Genomic DNA, 23,917 nt, shown 5'->3' on the forward strand with positions numbered 1-23,917 from the left:
GTTTAGCGGTGACGAAAATGGAGCCGTATATATTCAAAGATTTGGGCCACATTTTCACGATTGGGCGTTGATAAGCCAAGTATACTGAAAAAGATAGTTCTAAACCTCAAAATTCAGACTTCAAAGAATGATAATAATTAGATTATATTAGATTAATATTTGTACATGGCGGATGTGAAACTTCAAGAAATTATATATTTTCAATAGCTAACGTATGATGCTATAAAACACCAACAGGGGGTTCATAATGGGTTAAAGTCCATTGCATATCAGGTCATCAGTGAGATTAATAGTGCTTGAAATGGTCCAATCAAGCAGCCATTCACAGCTGGTCACAGGCTGCTGAGCACGTCAGTTAACTCACTCAGGGAGCTCAGTTGAGTAGTTTAAAGACCCAAACATATTTATCTGTCTGTCTGTCTGTCTGTCTGTCTGTCTGTCTGTCTGTCATAGTTTAAAGACCCAACCATATTTATCTGTCTGTCTGTCTGTCATCTTTTCTTTTTTCAACCAATCTTCCGCCGTAGTCTGAAAACCCACCTCTTCAGACTCCACCATGGCCCGTAGCACTTGCCCTAGCCTAGACCCTTAGATAGCACTTTTATACTTAGATAGTATTTTAGACAGACTAATAGCTTGTAGACAGTACTAGAATTGCATTTTATGTAGTCACATACATATATTATTATATATATATTGTATAATATATAATATAGTATAGTATGTATAGTTGACATGATTCATGATAACTACTTTTTATATATGTGATGTATGCCATGCTTTTGTTTTTGCTTAAATGTAAGTCGCTCTGGATCAAGAGCGTCTGCTAAATGCCTAAATTGTAAATTGTAAACATTTTCAACACTATTTTGGGCACATTTATTTATTTTTGAGTGGCGCTATCCTCTCCTATACACATGGTTTAATCTTTCGTTTGTCTTTAGTTCAAAGTTTTGTTTTGTATACGCATTGACAATGAAGGGAAAATATACATCATAAATTGTGTAATTTACGTCATATTGTCTCTTTATTGTTAATGGCGTTTAATGTTTGTGTTGGCACCGTTTGTTTTTACATAACCATTACGTCACCATATCAACATTAAGATAGACTTTAATACTCACTTCACACGGGTGTGAAGTGATCTACAAGCTCACAACACATCGCAATTTGGCGTGCTTGTATATCTGCTAATGGGGCACTTCACTTGTTTCCTGAAATTATGCTTCTGCTGTCAAATTCAGGAAGATTCATATTTGATGCAAAAATTGCCTAAAAACAACAGAATAAAGAAAGCCATGGAAAACTATTAAAAAAACAATCATTCACCCCCCACGGAGAAAGACAGAACAATGATTGAAGAGAGGTAGATAAACTTCTGCTTTAACCCATTACGTACGGGAACCCCCTTTTGGTGTTTCAAGCATTATGTTATACTTTATTATAGCTGTTGAAAAATAGCAGATCTACAAGCTCATAGCGCGCTACGAGCTTGTAGGTCTGCAATTTTTGAGCAATCGTGAAAATGCGGCGCACACCTTTTGAATATATATTCTTTCAGAGTGAACGCTTTTAACTCAAATGTTTGCTTCTGGGTTTGGCGGCCTATTACATATAATTTTGTGCGGTCCTTGACATGAAATATTGAGCACCACTGATACAGAAACATGAGGTATTTCAGAAAACTGTCATTTTAGAAGATTTTTTAATTTCGACGTCGTCAGGCCCAAAGGGGTTAAAATCGACCGCCCTGTCCCCATGATGACCAAAGCTTTGATGTATGACTGTTTGCAGCAGTTCCTTCCTGTCTCGTGTTAACGATGCCTGAAATGAGCCCTGCAGCTTTGCAGCAGCCTATAGGGTGCAACTAATTATTGACTGATTAGATCAAATTCTGATCCCACAGATGTACAGTATACCTGCAGATTATAGACAGACTGCTGATCTTTCAGAATCAAGTGTGGTCAACGTCAGACAATATATATGCCTATAGGGAACCAACTATATAGCCTGGTGGTCCATTTAACTAGTTGTTTCTCTTGTTTATGGCCATATAGCTCCATTAGGGACGGCTAAGATGGAGATGTCTATCGTTATCGTTAAATATCTAGGTGTACACCTGACTGAAGACCTCCACCCAGACGAACGCTGTGGTAAAGAAGTCACGGCAGAGGCTGTACCATCTCAGACGCCTGAGATCTTTTGGAGTGTCTCCTCTTGCACTACACAACTTCTACACCTGCACCATAGAGAGCGTCCTGTCAGGAAACATCACAGCGTGGTATGGGAACTGTACGGTGCGAGACCAGCAAGCCCTGCAGAGGGTCGTCAGGATGGCGGGGAGGATCACAGGAGGCAGCTTCCCAGCCCTCCAGGAGATCTACACCAAGCGCTGCAGAACAAAGACCAAGCGGATCATGGAGGACAGTACCCACCCGGCTCATGGTCTGTTTGAGCTGCTGAGGTCCGGGAGACGATACAGGATACACAAGGCTGTCCTGGAAAGACTGAGGAAAAGTTTCTTCCCCCAGGCCATTAGGATTTTAAATGATGACATGGACCTTGAGAGACGACGGGGATCAGGTCACCCCCCACGCACTTGAGCATGGAGAGGGGCAGTTGAGTGCACGTGCGCACATACAACCCCTCCCCCCCCCCCCCCTCTCCCTTCACATGGACATGACATTTAATACCTCTATGGACATTATTTATTATTGTAGTCTAACTTAATTATTTATTATAGTCTGCTTTTTAGGGTTGGAAGTGTTTTAAATGGTAGATTTATTTTTAGCTTTAGTCCTCTTGTCCTGTATTACTGTTCACTTCTGTGGGGCTGACCTACATACATTTCACTGCATTTTAAAGATACTTAATCTTATACTACTATAATATACTACTATACTACTATAATACTATAATATACTTATAATACTTTATTATAGCTGTTGAAAAATAGCAGATCTACAAGCTCATAACGCGGCACCGAGTGCCACGCTACGAGCTTGTAGATCTGCTATTTTTGAGCAATCGTGAAAATGCAGAGCGCACCTTTTGAATATATAATCTTTCAGAGTGAACGCTTTTAACTCAAATCTTTGCTTCTGGGGGATCCCTCGTCCCTGGAACAACATATTTTCAGATGGGGGTTGGCGGCATATTACATATAATTTTGTGCGGTCCTTGACATGAAATATTGAGCACCACTGATACAGAAACATGAGGTATTTGAGAAAACTGTCATGATTTAGAAGATGTTTTTAAATTTCGACGTCGTCAGGCCCAAAGGGGTTAAAATCGACCGCCCTGTCCCCGTGATGACCAAAGCTTGATGTATGACTGTTTGCAGCAGTTCCTTCCTGTCTCGTGTTAACGATGCCTGAAATGAGCCCTGCAGCTTTGCGGCAGCCTATAGGGTGCAACTAATTATTGACTGATTAAATCAAATTCTGATCCCACAGATGTACAGTATACCTGCAGATTATAGACAGACTGCTGATCTTTCAGAATCAAGTGTGGTCAACGTCAGACAATATATATATATATATATATATATATATATATATATATATATATATATATATATATATATATGTGCCTATTTTATGGCCATATAGCTCCATTACGGACGGCCAAGATGGAGATGTATATCGTTATTGTTTTTCTTTTGTATGGCATATGTACAGTAGCTCCAATAAAGCCATCTAGAAGACTGTCTGTCTGTCTGTCTCCAGACAGTCTGTCCGTCTGTCCGTCTGTCCGTCTGTCCGTCCGTCCGTCTCTCAGACACTAACGTGTGAAATTAACTACGTTCATGGAATCTAATGTATGTGGAATGTGCAGCTGTAATATATATATAATCTCTGCTGTCCGGAGGAAACCTCATAATATATTTTTTTTTCAGGAAATTGAGAAAACCTTATATTTTTTAAAACAAAGCAATACAGCCTCATCAAAGTTGGTTTTGTAACGGTGTTCAATAAGCACTGATTTATGCAAAAAAAAAAGCAAAAACCTCAAAAATGGAGTTATGAGGTTTCCTCCCGACTAGCAACGGCATAAGAGAAGACAGAAAAGCATAATATCCAGTGTGTTATTGGCTTTCCCTTTGCTGTGACCAATCTGTGCTGCAAGCTCACATTATAGCCAACATTGGCTTGCATGGTATAAAAATGCTAACAAGACATTTTTATTGAAATGCAAATGACTGATCATTCACCTCCGTCCCATGTTCCTATAACATTATACTGTCAGGCCCCCAAATAGCTGTTTCAGCTGAGAACCGTTTTCTCTTATTCTTTTTTTAAATCCTGTTTGATCCCTATAGATTATACCCTATAGCTGGTTTGACATGTTTGGGTGAAGCATGTGAGCCTTTTGTTCCCAAGAATAGGAACCCATGCCTGCCTGTCTCTATCCCATTCTGACCTGAGATCAGATTCAAAAAATGTCTTCTATATATCCTGACAGTTTTCTGCTAAAAGCTATGTTTCTATGTCAGTCGTTCTTCGATTTTTTTCAATAGCTAAAGCATAACATAATCCATAGTCAAATGCTTCGACACTAACTCTGGGGGAGCCCGGGCTTGTAACCTTAGCGTTACCATCCAGCCACTGAGACCCTGAGCCACCACCACCCCACCAAAAGGGGTTCCCACCCAAAATGGGCTATAATAATATCATCTCTGTCTTCTTCTTGCAGGCTTTCTCGTCCTGCCATGACACCTGTTGCCCTGCAGGGCTTTGCATGTGGTCTAACATTCTGGACATAATGTCAAAACAAACATAAAGCTGCCTGTCAGCCTTGGTATCGTGCACGGGCCGACTTCCATCCTTTCTTCACACATAGTGAACGCAGTAGCCTTGGGCAGTGGACAAATACCAGTGCACTGCAGTGAGCTGTCTGTATCGTAGATGTTGTGGAGAGGAAAAAATGCACCCTATTTGTTACTCCTCTAAAAAGTATTAATATTATATTACGTATACTTTTTCATGGTTTTTTCCTGTATATTCCATATTGGAACAATACTAAATATCCTTACAGGAGGAGTCAAAAAACAAACCACTACTCATCACTGGGTATGTATTAATATTACAGTAATATATTATATTATACTGTATATTATATTCAGCAAGACAGCAAGTACATGTTTACTGACAAGACTCTGTATGAGGGATTATAAGGGTGAGCCAGAACATAGCAGCCAGGAGAATGAGACTAGCAGGACACTGCCAAAGACACCAGGAGAATGAGACTATAGCAGGACACTAGCCAAAGACACCAGGAGAATGAGACTATAGCAGGACACTAGCCAAAGACACCAGGAGAATGAGACTAGCAGGACACTAGCCAAAGACACCAGGAGAATGAGACTAGCAGGACACTAGCCAAAGACACCAGGAGAATGAGACTATAGCAGGACATTAGCCAAAGACACCAGGAGAATGAGACAATAGCAGGACACTAGCCAAAGACACCAGGAGAATGAGACTATAGCAGGACACTAGCCAAAGACACCAGGAGAATGAGACTATAGCAGGACACTAGCCAAAGACACCAGGAGAATGAGACTATAGCAGGACACTGCCAGAGGCATCCAGAACTGCCAGCCAGCAAACTAGTGCTCTGGGAACCAACACACGGGCATCGATCACGAGGACGCCCCACGCTAACATACGTGGATGTACTCAAGAAACGACGCAGGAGCGCAAAGTATACCAACGAACTGGCCGGATGTGTGGAGAACCGAAACGACTGGAGGCGACGATGGAGGGCTGGCAATAAAGCCACAAATAGTTCTGAGGTTACGGGGAATTTTATAATGGCTGAGAGGCGTAGTGAGACACCGTTTTAGAATACTATAAGCAATACATTACCGCCCAACACTGGCTGTTTTTCAGTACATGCTACTGTATATAAGTGTCCATGTTTGAAGACAACACACATAAGGTGGATCTCAATTGGCGGTGCACACACTTCGGGGTGCAATACTAGGTAGAATAGGGTGGTGACTGCACTGGCACTAACAGGGGACTACACTGCGTAGGTGGCAAAAGGGTACACGGAATAGTGTACACTGTCGATTGGGACACTGAGCTGGGCGGAGCCGAGTGGAGCTGGGCGGAGCCAAGCGGAGCTCAGATTTCTCGACTGGCAGCCATTACTGTTTTGTCCGCACTGACCGCAATGTTTTTAAAAGGTCTAGAAACTACTTTTTTAGCCCACGGAATTTACTTTCAAGTTATTTTTGGGTAGTATTTAGTTGTTTAAACTTCATATGTGTGGTCAATTAATCATAAAAGATCCTATTTAAAAATATCAAACAACGATGTCGGAGAATCCGAGAACCGTGTTGTCTCGCCTTGGGGGCTGCCAGCAGAGAGACGTACCCGTGTTTACCTCTCCTTTGTCGGCATAGGCCGAAGCAATTTCCCCTGTTTCTCCTACGGAACGAAATTATGACCCATGCCCGTCTATTGTGGATATTTACAGCCTACATGCAATTCGTTTCCAATTGTTTTATTTCCCCAAATGTCAAGTGCATTATAAATAACAGCTATTATATTATTGTTATTATTACGTCGAGTCTATGGTCGAATCTGATTTAACCTGAGTCCTGATTCCGTGCAAAGAGTTGCTGAAAGGAAGGATATAGGCTACCTGTAACCTGCATATATATATATAGCCTATTCACTTAATGATAAATGTTTTTACATTTGGATAGAATACAGACTATTGTCGCATCTGCTGTTTGATTTGTATTAGCAGGCACCGATCAATCACTGATCTACGCTATGAGCTTGTAGATCTTCTAAGTAAGTTCATGGTTAATTTGTGTATGCCTATACCTTTACAGCCAGCTAACAGCTAGTTCGTTTTCATATAGGCTAAGTTTATTGCTATAATGACATTTAACTTTGACAATATAGGTCTACTTTTACATTTAAAACAACCACATATAGGCCTATATAGCCTACTGTAAAGTGAGTATAAACTGTTAATTCAACTGAGAGAAATTCATTAATCAGAATGCTACTCTTAATCAGTTAATCACATTTGCATTTACATGAATGAAAAGGTTAAACCAGGCCAACTCTCAGCTCCAAATGGATAGGCTACATTTATCACAATATTATTTTACTGTGTAATCTAACACAAATCTTACAAATGCTGTCACTCAGTTATTTAATTTAGGCAGAAAATATATCACTGAATAGTGTATGCAATTAATGCATTCAAAAGAGCTGAAATGTTTTATGGACCCTAGTGATTATTTAATAATAAAACTGTATTTGTATAGCACCTTTCATGACATGAAATGCAGCTCAAAGTGCTTTACAGAGCAATGGAGAAAAAAAGAAGAAAAGCAAGGCAACGACATTAAAAAACAAGTAGTAATGCAATGCAATACAGTGAGGACATGAATAACAAAAAATAAAAGATCAATTAAAAGCAATGTTGTAGAAGTGGGTCTTGAGCTGTGCTTTAAAAATGTCTACAGAGGCTGCCTGTCGAAGGTACAGTGGGATCTTGTTCCATGCCGACGGCCCGTAGAAGCAAAAAGCTGCTTCCCCGTATTTTTTAGTTGCCTAGTCCCATTTAGGGGGGCGGTTTGGGACATATTTAGGAAGGCAGTCATGTAGGTAGGAAGGTGCGAGACCATTGAGAGCTTTATACACAAGTAAAATAATTTTAAAATCAATCCTAAAAACAACCAGTGGAAGCCAGTGCATGTGAAGCCAAAACTGGAGTAAAATGTTCTCTCATCTTAGTTCTAGTTAAAACTCTGGCTGCTGCATTTTGGACAAGTTGTAATCTGTCAGTTGTTTTCTTAGGCAGTCCTGAAAGAAGTGCATTGCAGTATAAATCAAGCAGAGAAAAAACAAAGGCGTGGATTAGCGTTTTCGCATCGTCCAAAGACAAATAGGCTCTGATTCGTGCAATATTTCTAAGGTGAAAAAAGGCAATCTGGGTAACATGATTAATGTGTTTGTGTGTTTAAGTTGTTTCGCCATACCCATTTATTTTGCCATAAATCAGATAGCTTTAAGGTACGGCCAAGACAGCAATGGTAGGAAAAAATATATATAATATTAATCATATTCGGATATTCGGTTTTCGGGGGGCCAACTGTTTCCTATATTCGGTATTCACTGCAGTTTCGGCCAAGAATTTCCCTTTCGGTGCATATTGTATGAGTACCGGTATGTAAATAGTTCAATTCAACTTTGTAAATACAAAATGTATTTATTGTTATTTTGTCTTCAGTATAAAAATGAATGAACATTGAACAAGGATACCGTATCTCAGACTCAATCATGTAAAAACAAATACATAAATAAAAAGTACATTCATTGAACATTAAACACAAACAAATAGATTGCACTGAACTGAAAATAGATTGCACTGAACATGAACATTACACATTGCAGAGAGAGGATGAACTGGCTGTTCTCTCTAGAGTCTCTACTACATTTAAATGTAAACTACTACTACTACTACTACTACTACTCTCCCCCTCTTCTTCGGGCCAGCCTGCACATTGGGCCCTGGTGTTCCTGACCCTGCTCCAGACCCCAGTGCAGCTGTACCACTATGGTCTGGTATGGCCTCGGCTAGGCCTGGTGGTGCTGTAGGCCAGCAGTCCGGCTCCGCTCCAGAGACTTCCAGACATGGCAGTCTCACGTGGTGGTGCTGCTGTAGGCCCGCCGCTGCAGGCCACCTCCTCACCCGTCTTTGGATCCTAAGGCAGTGGAAAATGAAGGTTTCAGAACCACTGGCTTAACAGGTTATTTGTATGGCAGTAGTGCTACAACTCAGAATTCCCTTATTGTTAAAAAAAAGGCTTTTGTGCTTGGGTAATATGTTCTGTTGTGGTCCAATGATGACTTTACAACAGGTTGCCAGGTTGTATTCTATTGCTAGTTTGATCACTTTCACCTTAAAATAACATGAATTAATAAATGACTGAAAATAGCCAATCTACAAGCTCAGAAGTCACAACATGTCGCACTGCAACGTGTTGGGAGCTTGTATATCTTCTATTTTTGGTGTGGACTTTTCTAGTCCTCTATAGCAGTGCTCCCCAAACTTTTTCATGTCAAGGACCCCCAAAATGATACTAATTATCCTGCGTACCCCCATTAGAAAAGATATGCCAGGGACAGACCCCCCCATAAAAATGTTTTTACAGATCTAGCAGTGATTTTCAAACAGTTTCATTTCAAGGGACCCCCAGTTTGACCTGAATTAGGCTATGAACCCCCATAATGGCATTTCTATCTCTGGGACCCCAATGTATATTGTAAAATCAGAGTGTACAAATGGAACGGGGTTCAACTAAGAGATTGTACCATTTATACAATCTATCTCTGAGTAATAATAACAATATAATAGCGGTTATTTATAATGCACTTGACATTTGGGGAAATAAAACAATTAGAAACGAATTGCATGTAGCCTAGGCTAGTAGGCTGTACATATCTACAACGGATCATTCATATCATACAGCGGTGAATTGCTTCGGGCTACGCCGAAAAAGGGTAGTTCTCACACGGGTACATCTCGTCTGTGGCCGCCCCAATGCGAGACGACAGTCACGACACGGTCCTCGAATTCTCCGACATGATTGATTATAATCTAATATAATGATTAATTGACCACATATATGAAGTTTAAACAACTAAATACTCCGCGAAAATAACTTGAAAGTAAATTCCGTGGCCTGTGTGTGACAAGTTTTAAGAGGGCTTAAAAACCACAACAGTAATGGCTGCCAGTGGATCTTTTTTATTTGGCTCAGTCTGTCATGAATACATTTGATAGCATAAACAACTAAATACTATCCCAAAGATATTAAAATATTAAAATTCGTCGTGACAACAACGCATGTTTAGTTTTGCTGTTGGGGAAATGCACCGAGGGACTAACGCGATAGCATTACTTCAAAATCTCCGACGACAACATTTTTTATTTTCTTTATTTGGCTCTATCATGATACATTTGATAGCTTAAACAACTAAATACTATCCCAAAACATATTACAATTACCTTCCGTGACACAACAACACTTTTAAAAGAGTATAAAACTTACTAGTTTCCGACATTTTTCTCTGTCTCAGCGGCTGTCTTTCTTCCTCTGAGAAATTCCATGGGTTGCGCAGTACGGCTGCGCCGTGGCGATATACCCTGCAAGGCTCAGGGTACATCCAAGCTGGACTTTGGAAGCGGGCTCCGGCGGGGGAAAATAGTGCGTAGCCCTTTGTAGTGTCAGCGCCTGTCTTTTTGTGGTCTGTGGATTGGGAAGTACTGCCGCGCACCGTTGTGACGTCACATACGCCGAAATACACACTGGAGAGTGTCCACGCTCCGGTTTGAGATTCACCTATAGTTAGTCTGCAACACAAAATGACTCTCCTCTTTGGTCAGGGCTGTCTTTCTTGGTATATGAAGTGGGCTGAAGTGGTTAATGTATGTTTTGTAATAATTAACACAATACCTCAAAGTTATACTTGTTGTAATTGTACTTAACCCATTTAGACATGAGGTCGATTCTACAAATGTCTAAATCAGTTTTCAGAAAAAGTTATGTTTATAGGCTACTGTATGTCAGTGGTTCTCAAACATTATCGCGTGAAGGATCCACAGAAATATTATGAAATTGGCCGCCGACCCCCATCATCAAAAGGCAAGGCAACGGCTTTATATCTTCTCAGGAAACTGAGAAGCTTTAATGCTAGTAAACACACCCTGACCTGTAGATCACTCACTGAGAGTGTTCTCACTTTTAACGTTGTGTCCTGGTTTGGGAATCTCTTAGTTAGAGAAGAAAATGTTTAAATAGTTCACCTAAAACCCCCAACTGTTCATGATCACTGCTGCTGTGTTTATGTGAATGCATTTTATATAGTATTTTAATGCATCTGTGGTTTTTATGTAATGTTTTATTGCTGTAACTGCTGGTGTGCCAAAGGCAAATTTCCATTTCATGTAAATTTACAATAAAGTTTTCTTTATCTTTTATCTGAAAATATGTTGTTCCATGAAGCAAAGATTTTAGTTAAAAACGCTCTGAAAGAATATATATTTAAACATCTGCACCACATTTTCACGATTACGTACGTGCGTGCGTGCATGCGTGCGTGTGTGTGTGTGTGTGTGTGTGTGTGTGTGTGTTTGTATATGTGTGTGACCATGACTGTGTTTTGTTGTGGCTTTGCATTGGCTGCACACTTGCATTAAAACTGTTCCAACTGCGTTTGGTTTGAAGTTACATGGAGTACTAGTTATAGAGTACTCCCCCCCGTCACCCTGTGAGGGTTGAGCATGCTTCTCTGCTGCATAAGCCTGCGTTGCTCTGCACTTTGACCCTTCCCTTCCCATTGGCCAGAAGGCATAGCTTTGTCGTTGGTTGGTGTCTCATTGGCCAGAGGAGCCAATCAGATCAGTAGAACTGTAGGCGGCAAAATGAATTGGTCGCGTACATTTCATGAGCGATGTTAGGTCAGGTTTTAACCTGACAAAAAAATTGCAGATCTACAAGCTCGTAGCGGGGCACCGAGTGCCGTGCTACGAGCTTGTAGATCTGCTATCAGGGGTTCTCGTTCAGAATGGGGTAATGTAGTAAATATCAAGGAAGAGGAAGCACATCCGCACACCAGTTTGTAGAGCTCCGAGACTTACTTTATTTCAAGGCAACAATTGCCTTGATTAATGATTAATTTGCCTGATGAAGACCTAGTCGGTCGAAACGTTGCAATTTGTTGTCCTTAAAATAAAGTGCGTCAACCGGTGCGGATGATCTTCCTTGTCCTTGTTGTTTGCGTTGATGCCTGACATCCAGCACCTGTCCTGAATATACTGTAATAGGCACACAATCTTCTCTGTGAAATACTAAAAGTCATAATCGGTCCGTTGTATGTGGAGTTAGCATGTTCTCCGCGTGTAGGTATAAGGTGCCCTCACGAAAAAACACATGCGTGTTCCTTCAACGTGCTACTTCCTATCGCCCCCCCCCCCCCCCCCCCCCCTTCTCCCCCCGGTCAGGTGATAACTCTATACTCGTTACTGTGCAGTAAATTAAAACAAGATAAATGGTGCTGTATTTATATATAGCGCCTTTATCCAAGGCGCTTTACATATATTGTGCATTACATTCACACATTCACACCGATGCCTGGAGGAACCCATGCAAGGCACCAAGCTGCACATCAGGAGCAATTAGGGCTTCAGAGTCTTGCTCAATATACAATAATACACTGAGCTGAGATGTGCACACAATCTTCTCTGTGTAATGTAGTAAACACACGTTCTATAGCACCTCGCTTCCCTCTCTCTCTCTCCCTTCCTGTCCATCACCTCAGTCACTATAGTCTCTCTCCCTTCCTGTCCATCACCTCAATCACTATAGTCTCTCTCCCTTCCTGTCCATCACCTCAATCACTATAGTCTCTCTCCCTTCCTGTCCATCACCTCAATCACTATAGTCTCTCTCCCTTCCTGTCCATCACCTCAGTCACTATAGTTTCCACATCATTTCCACAACTGGCACCTGTCTGTCTCCTCCGTGTCCTATCCACCTGTCTGTCTCCTCCGTGTCCTATCCACCTGTCTGTCTCCTCCTCCTGTCCTATCCACCTGTCTGTCTCCTCCCCGTCCTATCCACCTGTCTGTCTCCTCCTGTCCTATCCACCTGTCTGTCTCCTCCCCGTCCTATCCACCTGTCTGTCTCCTCCGTGTCCTATCCACCTGTCTGTCTCCTCCTCCTGTCCTATCCACCTGTCTGTCTCCTCCCCGTCCTATCCACCTGTCTGTCTCCTCCTGTCCTATCCACCTGTCTGTCTCCTCCGTGTCCTATCCACCTGTCTGTCTCCTCTGTGTCCTATCCACCTGTCTGTCTCCTCCCTGTCCTATCCACCTGTCTGTCTCCTCCCCGTCCTATCCACCTGTCTGTCTCCTCCCTGTCCTATCCACCTGTCTGTATCATCCGTGTCCTATCCACCTGTCTGTCTCCTCCGTGTCCTATCCACCTGTCTGTCTCCTCTGTGTCCTATCCACCTGTCTGTCTCCTCCGTGTCCTATCCACCTGTCTGTCTCCTCCGTGTCCTATCCACCTGTCTGTCTCCTCCGTGTCCTATCCACCTGTCTGTCTCCTCCGTGTCCTATCCACCTGTCTGTCTCCTCCGTGTCCTATCCACCTGTCTGTCTCCTCCCTGTCCTATCCACCTGTCTGTCTCCTCCCCGTCCTATCCACCTGTCTGTCTCCTCCCTGTCCTATCCACCTGTCTGTCTCCTCCCCGTCCTATCCACCTGTCTGTCTCCTCCCTGTCCTATCCACCTGTCTGTCTCCTCCCCGTCCTATCCACCTGTCTGTCTCCTCCCTGTCCTATCCACCTGTCTGTATCATCCGTGTCCTATCCACCTGTCTGTCTCCTCTGTGTCCTATCCACCTGTCTGTCTCCTCCGTGTCCTATCCACCTGTCTGTCTCCTCCGTGTCCTATCCACCTGTCTGTCTCCTCCGTGTCCTATCCACCTGTCTGTCTCCTCCGTGTCCTATCCACCTGTCTGTCTCCTCCGTGTCCTATCCACCTGTCTGTCTCCTCCGTGTCCTATCCACCTGTCTGTCTCCTCCGTGTCCTATCCACCAGTCTGTCTCCGAGTCCTCCCCGTCCTATCCGTCCTATATCCATCTCTTTGTCGTGCATGTGTAGACATAGTCAGTTTCACTGACGATTGATTGATTGTTTGATTGATTAATTGATTGATTGATTGATGTATTGGAGAATTGCAGTACATTTCAAGCACATCTCAATGCAAAAAAACTGTTGTTTACAATAGGGCCCACCATGTTCAATTCATCACAACAATTAGAGACGTACAAATATACTCTTCTATATTATAGCTAAAAACAGGAAATCATCATCATCAGGAGGTAAGAAGGGAAACACAAAAAAACATATACCGTGAGGGGGGAAAAGAGGTGGGGGGGGATTCAGGTTCTACGGGGGCCAGTTTCGAATTCCATCCGTCCGTATAGTGCCCTTTGAGAACGGTTTTGAAGGAGTTAAGGGATTCGCATGTCTTAATGACAGTCGGTAGGGCGTTCCACATTTTGGTGGCATAGGAGCGGAAATAATGTATAGTCCCTTGTTTGTGCCGAACCTCGTTAAATGGTAAACGGTGCATTTATATAGCGCCTCTACATAGACTGTGCATTACATCCACACACACATTCATACAACGATGGCGGGGGAAACCATGCAAGGCACCAACCTGAACATGGGGAGCAATTAGGGGGTTCAGAGTGTTGCTCAAGGACACTTCTTGGACACTGACTCTGGGGAAGCCCTGCAGGCTGGCCACCTTGTGGTTACCATCCAGCCACTCTACCCCTGATGAGCTGCACCTGCTGAGACTCCTGTTACCATCCAGCCACTCGACCCCTGATGAGCTGCACCTGCTGAGACTCCTGTTACCATCCAGCCACTCGACCCCTGATGAGCCACCTGCTGAGACTCCTTTACCATCCAGCCACTCTACCCCTGATGAGCCACCTGCTGAGACTCCTTTACCATCCAGCCACTCTACCCCTGATGAGCTGCACCTGCTGAGACTCCTTTACCATCCAGCCACTCGACCCCTGATGAGCCACCTGCTGAGACTCATGTTACCATCCAGCCACTCTACCCCTGATGAGCCACCTGCTGAGACTCCTTTACCATCCAGCCACTCTACCCCTGATGAGCCACCTGCTGAGACTCCTTTACCATCCAGCCACTCGACCCCTGATGAGCTGCACCTGCTGAGACTCCTGTTACCATCCAGCCACTCGACCCCTGATGAGCTGCACCTGCTGAGACTCCTGTTACCATCCAGCCACTCGACCCCTGATGAGCCACCTGCTGATACTCCTGCTGTTCATCAGCAACACTGACTGTCATGTTGACACTGCTTGCTACGTTGACACTGACAGGGACATTGTATGTGTGTGCGTGCGTGCGCGTGCGTGTACGTACGTGTGTGTGTGTGCGTGCGTGCGTGCGTGTACGTGTGCGTGCGTGTGCGGGTGTACGTGTGCGTGCGTGCATGCGATATCATGTGTTTTTTCTTAGTTAGTGTCAGTGTACAGTAGGTGTCAGCCTGTCAGGTGAATATCAATTTCACCTCCTGCTCAATACGTGACTAGAGTAAGTGTGTGTGTGTGTGTGTGTGTGAGAGAGAGGGAGAGAGGCAGAGAGAGAGAGTGTGATAGAGAGGCAGAGAGAGAGAGAGGCAGAGAGAAAGGCAGAGAGAGAGAGTGTGAGAGAGAGGCAGAGAGAGAGAGAGGCAGAGAGAGAGAGAGGCAGACCAGAGAGAGAGAGAGAGAGGTAGACCAGCAGTGTATGTATCGATCAGGTGGGGTGTTTTATGGTGTTTTATGGAGCCTCTGGATAGAAAACAAACGTTCTGGGAGGAAAATAATTGGAGCAAACCAATAAGCTGAGCTCTAATAAAGATGGCTGACTGCAGGGCAGAGGAGGAGGAGGGGGGGGGGGGAGGGAAGGAGAGGACACAGAGGAGAGGACACAGAGGAGAGGACACAGAGGAGAGGACACAGGGACGGAGGAAAGGAGAGGACACAGAGGAGAGGACACAGGGGGCAGGGAGTCAGGGACGTGTAGAGAGTGTTGAAGAGGCAGTGGCTGAAATCACGTATAGAGGGTACTTTTTGGACAAAAATAGCAGATCTACAAGCTCACAAGAGAGCTTATAGATCAGCTATTTTCGGGGTCGCAACAACCCAGCGCTCTTTAGCTATAGTGGACATTCTGTGTGCGTAACGACATGGAATTAGAAAGTAATTTGTTCAACGCAAAATACTGCGTTCCGAGTTCAGGAGACTCCTGAATGCTGCCCTTTCCGGCATGGCATGGAAAGGAGAAGGAGCGGCATTTTGCATTTCTTCCACCATGTAGTATAAACGCTGCATTCGTTGGTCTGGAGAGGGACAGTTGTTTTATACAGACGGGGTAAAAGGGGCGTTGGGCTGAAGCCCCCTTTGATGTCTATGTGTGCACGGCCATGCACAGGGGGTGCAGAGGGGACGGGGACGGGGAACGGAAGAGAGAGAGAGAAAGACAAATGAAAGGGAAAGTGATAGAACAGGAGGGGGAGAAAAACCCACTGGGTAACACCTGGGTTGTAAATTAAATCTGGTGTCCGTGAAGCACGGTTGAGTTCGCCAAGCTCTGGTAATCTGTACTGAATCTGAAACGATGGATGACCTGAATCCTGCAGCCTCAGTAGGCATGTGTTGTAAATGTGTGCCATTAACAGGAATTCCGTTGTGCTCAAACCAAGGGTATACCGTTCCTGGGGTTTTTTTCCCGTACACTTTCCAATGTTAAAAAGACTGTTGCACGGCATCTATAGTATCGCTGTTATGAAAAACTAGAGATCAAATAATTAGAAAGAAGACAAACAAAACCAAAAGTGTTTTACCCTCTGCCTTTTTTTCTCTTCTTGTTAATAATTTGATCGGCCCAAAACATTATTGTGTTTATTGTCATGATTTGTCACGAGCCGGGAAAATGAACGGGGAATTATTTCCTGGGCCACTCGTCGTTCTGAAAGGGTGACTGCGTGCGACGCTCGATAGAAGCACAATTAAGCTATCAGATCCAGCTATAATACATACAGTATTGGATCGTTTAAACCATTTAGACCTGAGGACGATTCTACAAATCCTGACAGTTTTCTGAAAAAATGTCTTGTGAAGGACCCCAAAGAATATATGTATTTGACCCTATATGCCCTTACTGGGCTGCATTCAAGACACTTGCCTTGTGTCTGACGCCTGTCTTGTGTCATTAATCTGGATGTGTTCTGCCCCCCCCCCCCCCCCCCCCCCCGACCCCCCCCCCCCACCCCCCCCCCCCCCCCCCCCCCCCCCCCCATCAAACCAAATGTTTGGTCAAACCATATGGGGTTCCATTGGAAATGCACTGGAGCGGCCATTAAACACAGACACAAGACAAACGCAAGACAGGTGTCTTGAATGTGTGAATGCAGCCCAAAGGGCATATGTCGACCCCATATGTCGACGTGACCTTGGGTATGTGTGAAGATAGTTCTGTGGTTTCTGTGGAACATATTGGACTGCTGAGTGGGTCAGTGTGCGCGACCAGATGGTGTGATTGCATCACATTAGCCCATTTTGGGTGGGAACCACCTTTTGGTGTCAGCATTATGCTACTGTAGGTATACACTGGAGTGAGAGATCTTCGTTCAAGCCACCTGGATTGACAGACTGTAAATAAAAAATCCATCTAGATTCTGTTTGGAGGAGTTTAGTGTCTAAATCACCCTCTCTTCTAGATTTCTTAACTTGTTCAATAACTGTGAACTGTGTTTCCTATATAACTGTATGAACTTGTATATCTATTCTGTAATGTCCACGCCCCACCATCAGGTGATGTCACCAATTAGTAATTCTCAGCACCTGAGCTGTATTGATTGAGCTCTTTAAAGAGCAAGTTCTTTGTCTGTGAAAATCATATACAGTAGCACTGACAAAGGTCTTAGGACCGAAACGTTTGCTTTTAATTGCACTTTGAGCACAGAGCACTTTATAAGCATGATAAAATAAAAGGCAAAATGTTTCCCCAAGTCTCAGTCTAATTTTGTTATACAGTGAGCGAGTCGTGTTCGGTCAGGTTTTCCTTAATGTGTGTCACGCCTGATAGAGAGGCACTACTCTCCTGATGTTCTGTCGACAAATGGGACAGGCGGCAGGTAGCGCCAGCGCCTGATAGCAGCTGAAGCAACAGCACACATGGCCACAGTCCAGCAGGACGCAGCCGCGCGGCCGGCTGAGGCAGATCACGCAATCGCTCTCTGTCGCCGGTCCACTGTCTTGTCTCTCGAACTCCCTCCTCAGTCGTTGGCTCTCCCACCGGTCTCTCAGTGTGCGGTAGTACCGCCTGCCCACCCAGAGCAGAACGGCGGACGCGGCCACGGCGAGCACACAGGCGATTACCTTCAACTCTCGCGCCTGGCTCTCCTGCTGCATTCGCAGTGTATGGATATCTGCTCTGGTCAGGAAGTACTCTGAACCGTCGGCCGGAGGACGCAGCTTCAGGACCTGATCCGTGTCCAGGATCAACTCTCCAATGCCCGTAAGTGTAGTGCCCACCTTCAGCATCCGCTCTGTCTCCAGTTGCCCATTAGGCTTCGTCCAAGTCAGGAAGGCTTCTATGATGTCAGAGAAGCCAGGAGTGGACTGGTGGAACTTCTCATGGATGGTGTCCATGTCTAACCGGGAGGCGTTCAGCGGACACAGCACCCCGACAGTCGCCTGGTCTGATCCCAGCAGACTGAAGGACACTGTGTTCACTCTCTCATGCAGCACTCGCTCTCTGTGCATCCATGTCTGGTACAGGTTGGACCACACGATGCTGTACTCCTTCAGCAGCACCTTGTGAACCACTCCAGCAGTGTCTTCTTGGAACTGACTCATCAGAGGCGTTCCCACAGGTTGCACCGTCCCTGCAATGACAACATACGGCAGACACTTCCCTGGACTGGTGTTCACAATGTCTGTGAGACTTCCATCTAAGGACAACAGAGGAGCGTTGTTGAGTTTGTCCACTGTCATCATCTTCTTTCTGTAGTAGTAGTAGAATATACCAGCAAAGCCCAGGCTGGTTCCAACATAAACAGCCTCAACAATCCTCTCTAGTTCCAGCATTATGTGACGTTCTTCTCTGCTTGAAACTCTGTTGTGTATCAACTTGTCACTGCAGCAGGAAGGCAATAAGTCTTATATTGGTATTCATCTGATCACTGATCAGTCTGTCCCAAATATAGAACAGTGTTGAACTCCATATTTGGGCATAATAAGTTATAAGTACATAAATGATACAAAGGGAAGGGAAGCCAAGTGGGGAGGGTGATCTATTGTTCTGATTTTTTATTGACAACATGATTCTCATTCTCATCAGAAACATCAATTCATATCATTCAAATTCACCATTTTTGAAAGCATACTGTATATGAATTAATTAATACATTGTTTTGTATAGTTGTAGGCAATTGCAAAGATATTGCAAAATCCCAAAGCAAACCAGGACTTGTCTTATGGACATGGCACACTAGTGTGCCTTGGCACACCATTTGAGAACCAATGCTATAGGCTATGATCTGATTACTAAAAAAATAATCATAATTATAGACACATGCTCGTTTGATTTCTGGATTGGCATGCAGTTGACAATTGCAGACAGTCTTAATTTAGTAGGTGGTGTTTTCTTTTATCTGGCAGTTATTCACTTCCCAATAATGCTGCATAAATGCATAATGGCTGGGGAAACTCTCCCCTGTCATGTGAAAAGAAGCAGCTTTGACTCCTCATGCATAGAAGGAAGCATAAGGGCAGTTGTTTTATACAGACGGGGTAAAAGGGGCGTGGGGCTGAAGCCCCCTTTGATGTCTATGTGTGCACGGCCATGCACAGGGGGTGCAGAGGGGACGGGGACGGGGAACGGAAGAGAGAGAGAGAAAGACAAATGAAAGGGAAAGTGATTAAGAAAGAGAGAACAGGAGGGGGAGAAAAACCCACTGTATAGAAACACCTGGGTTGTAAATCTGGTGTCCGTGAAGCCAAGCTCTGGTAATCTGTACTGAATCTCAAACGATGGATGACCTGAATCCTGCAGCTTCAGTAGGCATGTGTTGTAAATGTGTGCCATTAACATTACATTAACATTACATTAACATTACATTAACATTACATGTGTTGTAAATGTGTGCCATTAACAGGAATTCCGTTGTGCTCAAACCAAGGATATACCGTTCCTGGGGTTTTTTTCCCCTACACTTTCCAATGTTAAAAAGACTGTTGCACGGCATCTATAGTATCGCTGTTATGAAAAACTAGAGATCAAATAATTAGAAAGAAGACAAACAAAACAAAAAAGTGTTGTACCCTCTGCCTTTTTTTCTCTTCTTGTTAATAATATGATCGGTCCCAAAAAACATTGTGTTTATTGTCATGATTTGTCACGAGCCGGGAAAATGAACGGGGAATTATTTCCTGGGCCACTCGTCGTTCTGAAAGGGTGACTGCGTGCGACGCTCGATAGAAGCACAATTAAGCTATCAGATCCAGCTATCATACATACAGTATTGGATCATTTAAACCATTTAGATCTGAGGACGATTCTACGAATCCTGACAGTTTTCTGAAAAAACCCATGTTTCTATGTCAGTCGTTCTCAAAAAATGTCTTGTGAAGGACCCCAAAGAATATATGTATTTGACCCTATATGCCCTTACTGGGCTGCGTTCAAGACACTTGCCTTGTGTCTGACGCCTGTCTTGTGTCTGAACACAGGTTTGATGGATGTGTTCTGGTCAAACCATATGCGGTTCCGTTGGAAATGCATTGGAGCGACCATTAAACACAGACACAAGACAAACGCAAGACAGGTGTGTCTTGAATGTGTGAATGCAGCCCAAAGGGCATATGTCGACCCCACCGAGAAAAGCCCGTATTATCATGATGTGAAAGCACATCAGACGTTGATTGTGATTTGGCTGAAACTATACTTATATGACGTTATATAAAGAACATCGGATTATAATGATTGCTGCAATAAAAGCTCACTCTCCAAATATATTCTCCTTTTAAATGTATTCGGCGCTGCAGCATCGACGTGACCTTGTGTATGTGTGTGAAGATAGTTCTGTGGTTTCTGTGGAACATATTGGACTGCTGAGTGGGTCAGTGTGCGCGACCAGATGGTGTGATTGCATCACATTAGCCCATTTTGGGTGGGAACCACCTTTTGGTGTTAGCATTATGCTATGCTTTGGCTATTGAAAAATAGCAGATCTACAAGCTCATAGCGGATAGCGCGCCACTTGGTGGTGCGCTACGAGCTTGTAGTTCTGCTATTTTTTGAAAAATCGAAGAACCACTGACATAGAAACATAGCTTTTTCAGAAAACTGTCAGGATAAGACATTTTTAGAATCTGATCTCAGGTCAGAATGGAAAACTGGATGTAGAAGACATTTTTAGAATCTGATATCAGGTCAGAATGGAAAACTGTCAGGATGTAGAAGACATGTTTAGAATCTGATCTCAGGTCAGAATGGAAAACTGTCAGGATAGTAGAAGACATTGTTTAGAATCCGATCTCAGGTCAGAATGGGTTAGTCTGCATCTCGTCTGCGCCGCAGCATATGGGAAGGCAAATATGGCTTCAGATAGATGTGTGTGCACGTGCACACGCAACAGTGTGTGCGTGCATGATGTCCGTGCACGTGCACACGCAACATTGTGTGTGTGTGTGCATGATGTCCGTGCACACGCAACAGTGTGTGTGTGCATGATGTCCGTGCACGTGCACACGCAACAGTGTTCGTGTCCGTCCGCTCCACGCAATGTGTTTCTTGAACACATTTTGGAATGGCAGTTACATCTCAATTACTGGATTAGATGCAAATTAAGTGAACTGTTTCTTGGTACTAATGCATACATTATGCAGTCTTTGTATTGTACCCTTAGCTACCCTTAGCTTTCGGCATACTAATAGTGATGCATTATAATATTTACTTTCACCCTAATCTTTCCCCAATACAAGTAGCTTGAGAAAGAAACTGTGTGGTATATCTGTGTAGACCTCAAAGCAAAGGTGAAAAAGTGCATTTGCCGTAATTTAAATTATTCTTCAGCTTTCATGAATCTAAACTAAGTACATTCATACATCATACTTCAGCTGAAATTGCTTGTGATTTCTTCTCTCTGGCCTAATAGAGCAAAACAAGGTTGTTTGAATATCATGTTCAACAATGACTGCAGTGTTACACATTTTTGTTAACTTTTGCTTAAAGGAATACGGTTTTTTTTAAAGAATGTGCATGCATTCCTAACAGAAACCCTTCAGTTTGTATAACTCTCTGAGTTACAGACCTATAAGGGTCCATTTGGTTCCAAACTATCATGTAGGTGCGGGGACACCCTGGAACTCCTTCAAGGACCTCTGGGGGTCCCCGGACCCCACTTTGGGAACCACTGTCCTACACAGTATATAGAATGAAAAAAAAACAGGGGCACGGTGGCACAGTTGGTAGTGCTGTCGCCTCACAGCTAGAAGGTCCTGGGGACGCTGTGGGTGCTGGCGGCGTGTATCCTCCTCCGCGTCATCAGTGCCCATACCCGAAGGCGGGGTTGGCGAAAGGGCCTTTCTGTGTGGAGTTTGCATGTTCTCCCCGTGTCCCCTAGGGTAGGTACCCTCACAAAAAAACATGCAGTAAGCCTGGTCTCTAAACTGCCTCCCCCTGGCTAGCTATAGGGGCGCCTGATGGAGGGGAAAGGAACTGGTTGGAATAACGTGTTCCTTCCACGCGCTACGTCCAACCAGGGAAACTCCCCCCTGTCAGGTGTAAAGGAGCAACTTGGACACTCGAGCATGAAGGAAGCATGAGTTCAAGTCTGTTGCTCTCCCCTTGTCCCGCATATATGGGGACTAGGTTGGTGGAGGGTGTGTAGAGCCCAGGATCACATTAGATGATTGACACAGGGGAGAAAAATGGGTTACAAAATCGTGGGATAAAAAAAAAAAAGAAAAAAAAAGAATGGAAAACATCATGCATAATAATTGAGAACCCAAGATTGGAAGGAGGTCAGAAACATGTGTGTGTGTGTGTGTGTGTGTGTGTGTGTGTGTGTGTGTGTGTGTGTGTGTGTGTGTGTGTGTGTGTGTGTGCTTGCGTTCATGAATAGATGGGATATTTTCACAATATGTATCTGATGGAACCGAGTCAAACTAAAACTCTTATACAATTCAAAGTCCTTGACAGGGAGGTCCCTGAAGTTCACTGTATATTGGGAGGTTGCGTCCTGAAAAGGTTGAAATCTGTCAGATAAATGAATACAGTACAGTAGCTCGGTTCGTCTGAGACGCGTGCGTGGCGAATTTGAAGTCGGGGCGGTCGAGCAGTTCTGGAGACGTGTGGATTTTACGTTTACGTACATAATACAGTACGTATACACAGAGATGCATTTACTGTAAGATACGACATTTAGTTAGTAGACCCCTCCCCCCCCTCCCCTCCCCTCCCCCACACAACACAAGAGAGAGGCAGAATGTCAAATGTTTTCTGAAGAGGAACCAACAACCACAACAGCTCTGCAAGACACAGACCACACACACACACACACACACACACACGCACACACACCCACACACACACACACACACACACACACACACACACACACACACACACACACACACACACACACACACACACACACACACACACACACACACACACACACACAAGGTATACACCCATAATGCAACAACCAAACTGTACTTCAATAAACAAGAGGGGAGTGAGGAGAACAAAGTAATCGGGGTCCTAAACCGGGGGGTTTATCGTCACCTGAGACACCGAATGGGGACATGCGTGGGGATCAGTGACGCTATACAGTCAACCAATAGAAGTACCAGGATCAGATCCTAGACCTATAGTCACATTACAGTCAACCAATAGGAGTACCAGGATCAGATCCTAGACCTATAGTCACATTACAGTCAACCAATAGGAGTACCAGGATCAGATCCTAGACCTAGAGTCACATTACAGTCAACCAATAGGAGTACCAGGATCAGTTCCTAGACCTAGAGTCACATTAAAGTCAACCAATAGGAGTACCTAGAGTACCTAAAAAATATATATATAGAGTAAATATATAAATATATATAGAGTACCTAAAAATATATATACAGTGATAATAAAGAGGATGGAGGGTTGGGTCTGTACTGTACAAAGCTAATATACAGTACAAATATCTGTACTGTACAGAGCCTATATACAGTATACAATAACAACAACAATAATACTACTAATAATAATAATAATAATAATG

General features: G+C 43.9%; 1 protein-coding gene across 1 annotated transcript; it reads right to left on the reverse strand.

Annotated features, from left to right (window-relative positions):
• Positions 1–17,708: 17,708 nt before the first annotated feature.
• Positions 17,709–18,725, reverse strand: LOC308321910 (mitochondrial ubiquitin ligase activator of nfkb 1-A-like; the record flags this gene model as incomplete). Its single annotated transcript, XM_080773003.1, has 1 exon — positions 17,709–18,725. The coding sequence occupies one exon, from the start codon at positions 18,723–18,725 to the stop codon at positions 17,709–17,711; it is 1,017 nt and encodes a 338-aa protein (XP_080629129.1).
• Positions 18,726–23,917: the final 5,192 nt, after the last annotated feature.

The sequence above is a fragment of the Protomyctophum bolini genome, assembly GCF_963924005.1.
Source record: "Protomyctophum bolini genome assembly, chromosome: 9".
NCBI lineage: Eukaryota > Metazoa > Chordata > Actinopteri > Myctophiformes > Myctophidae > Protomyctophum > Protomyctophum bolini.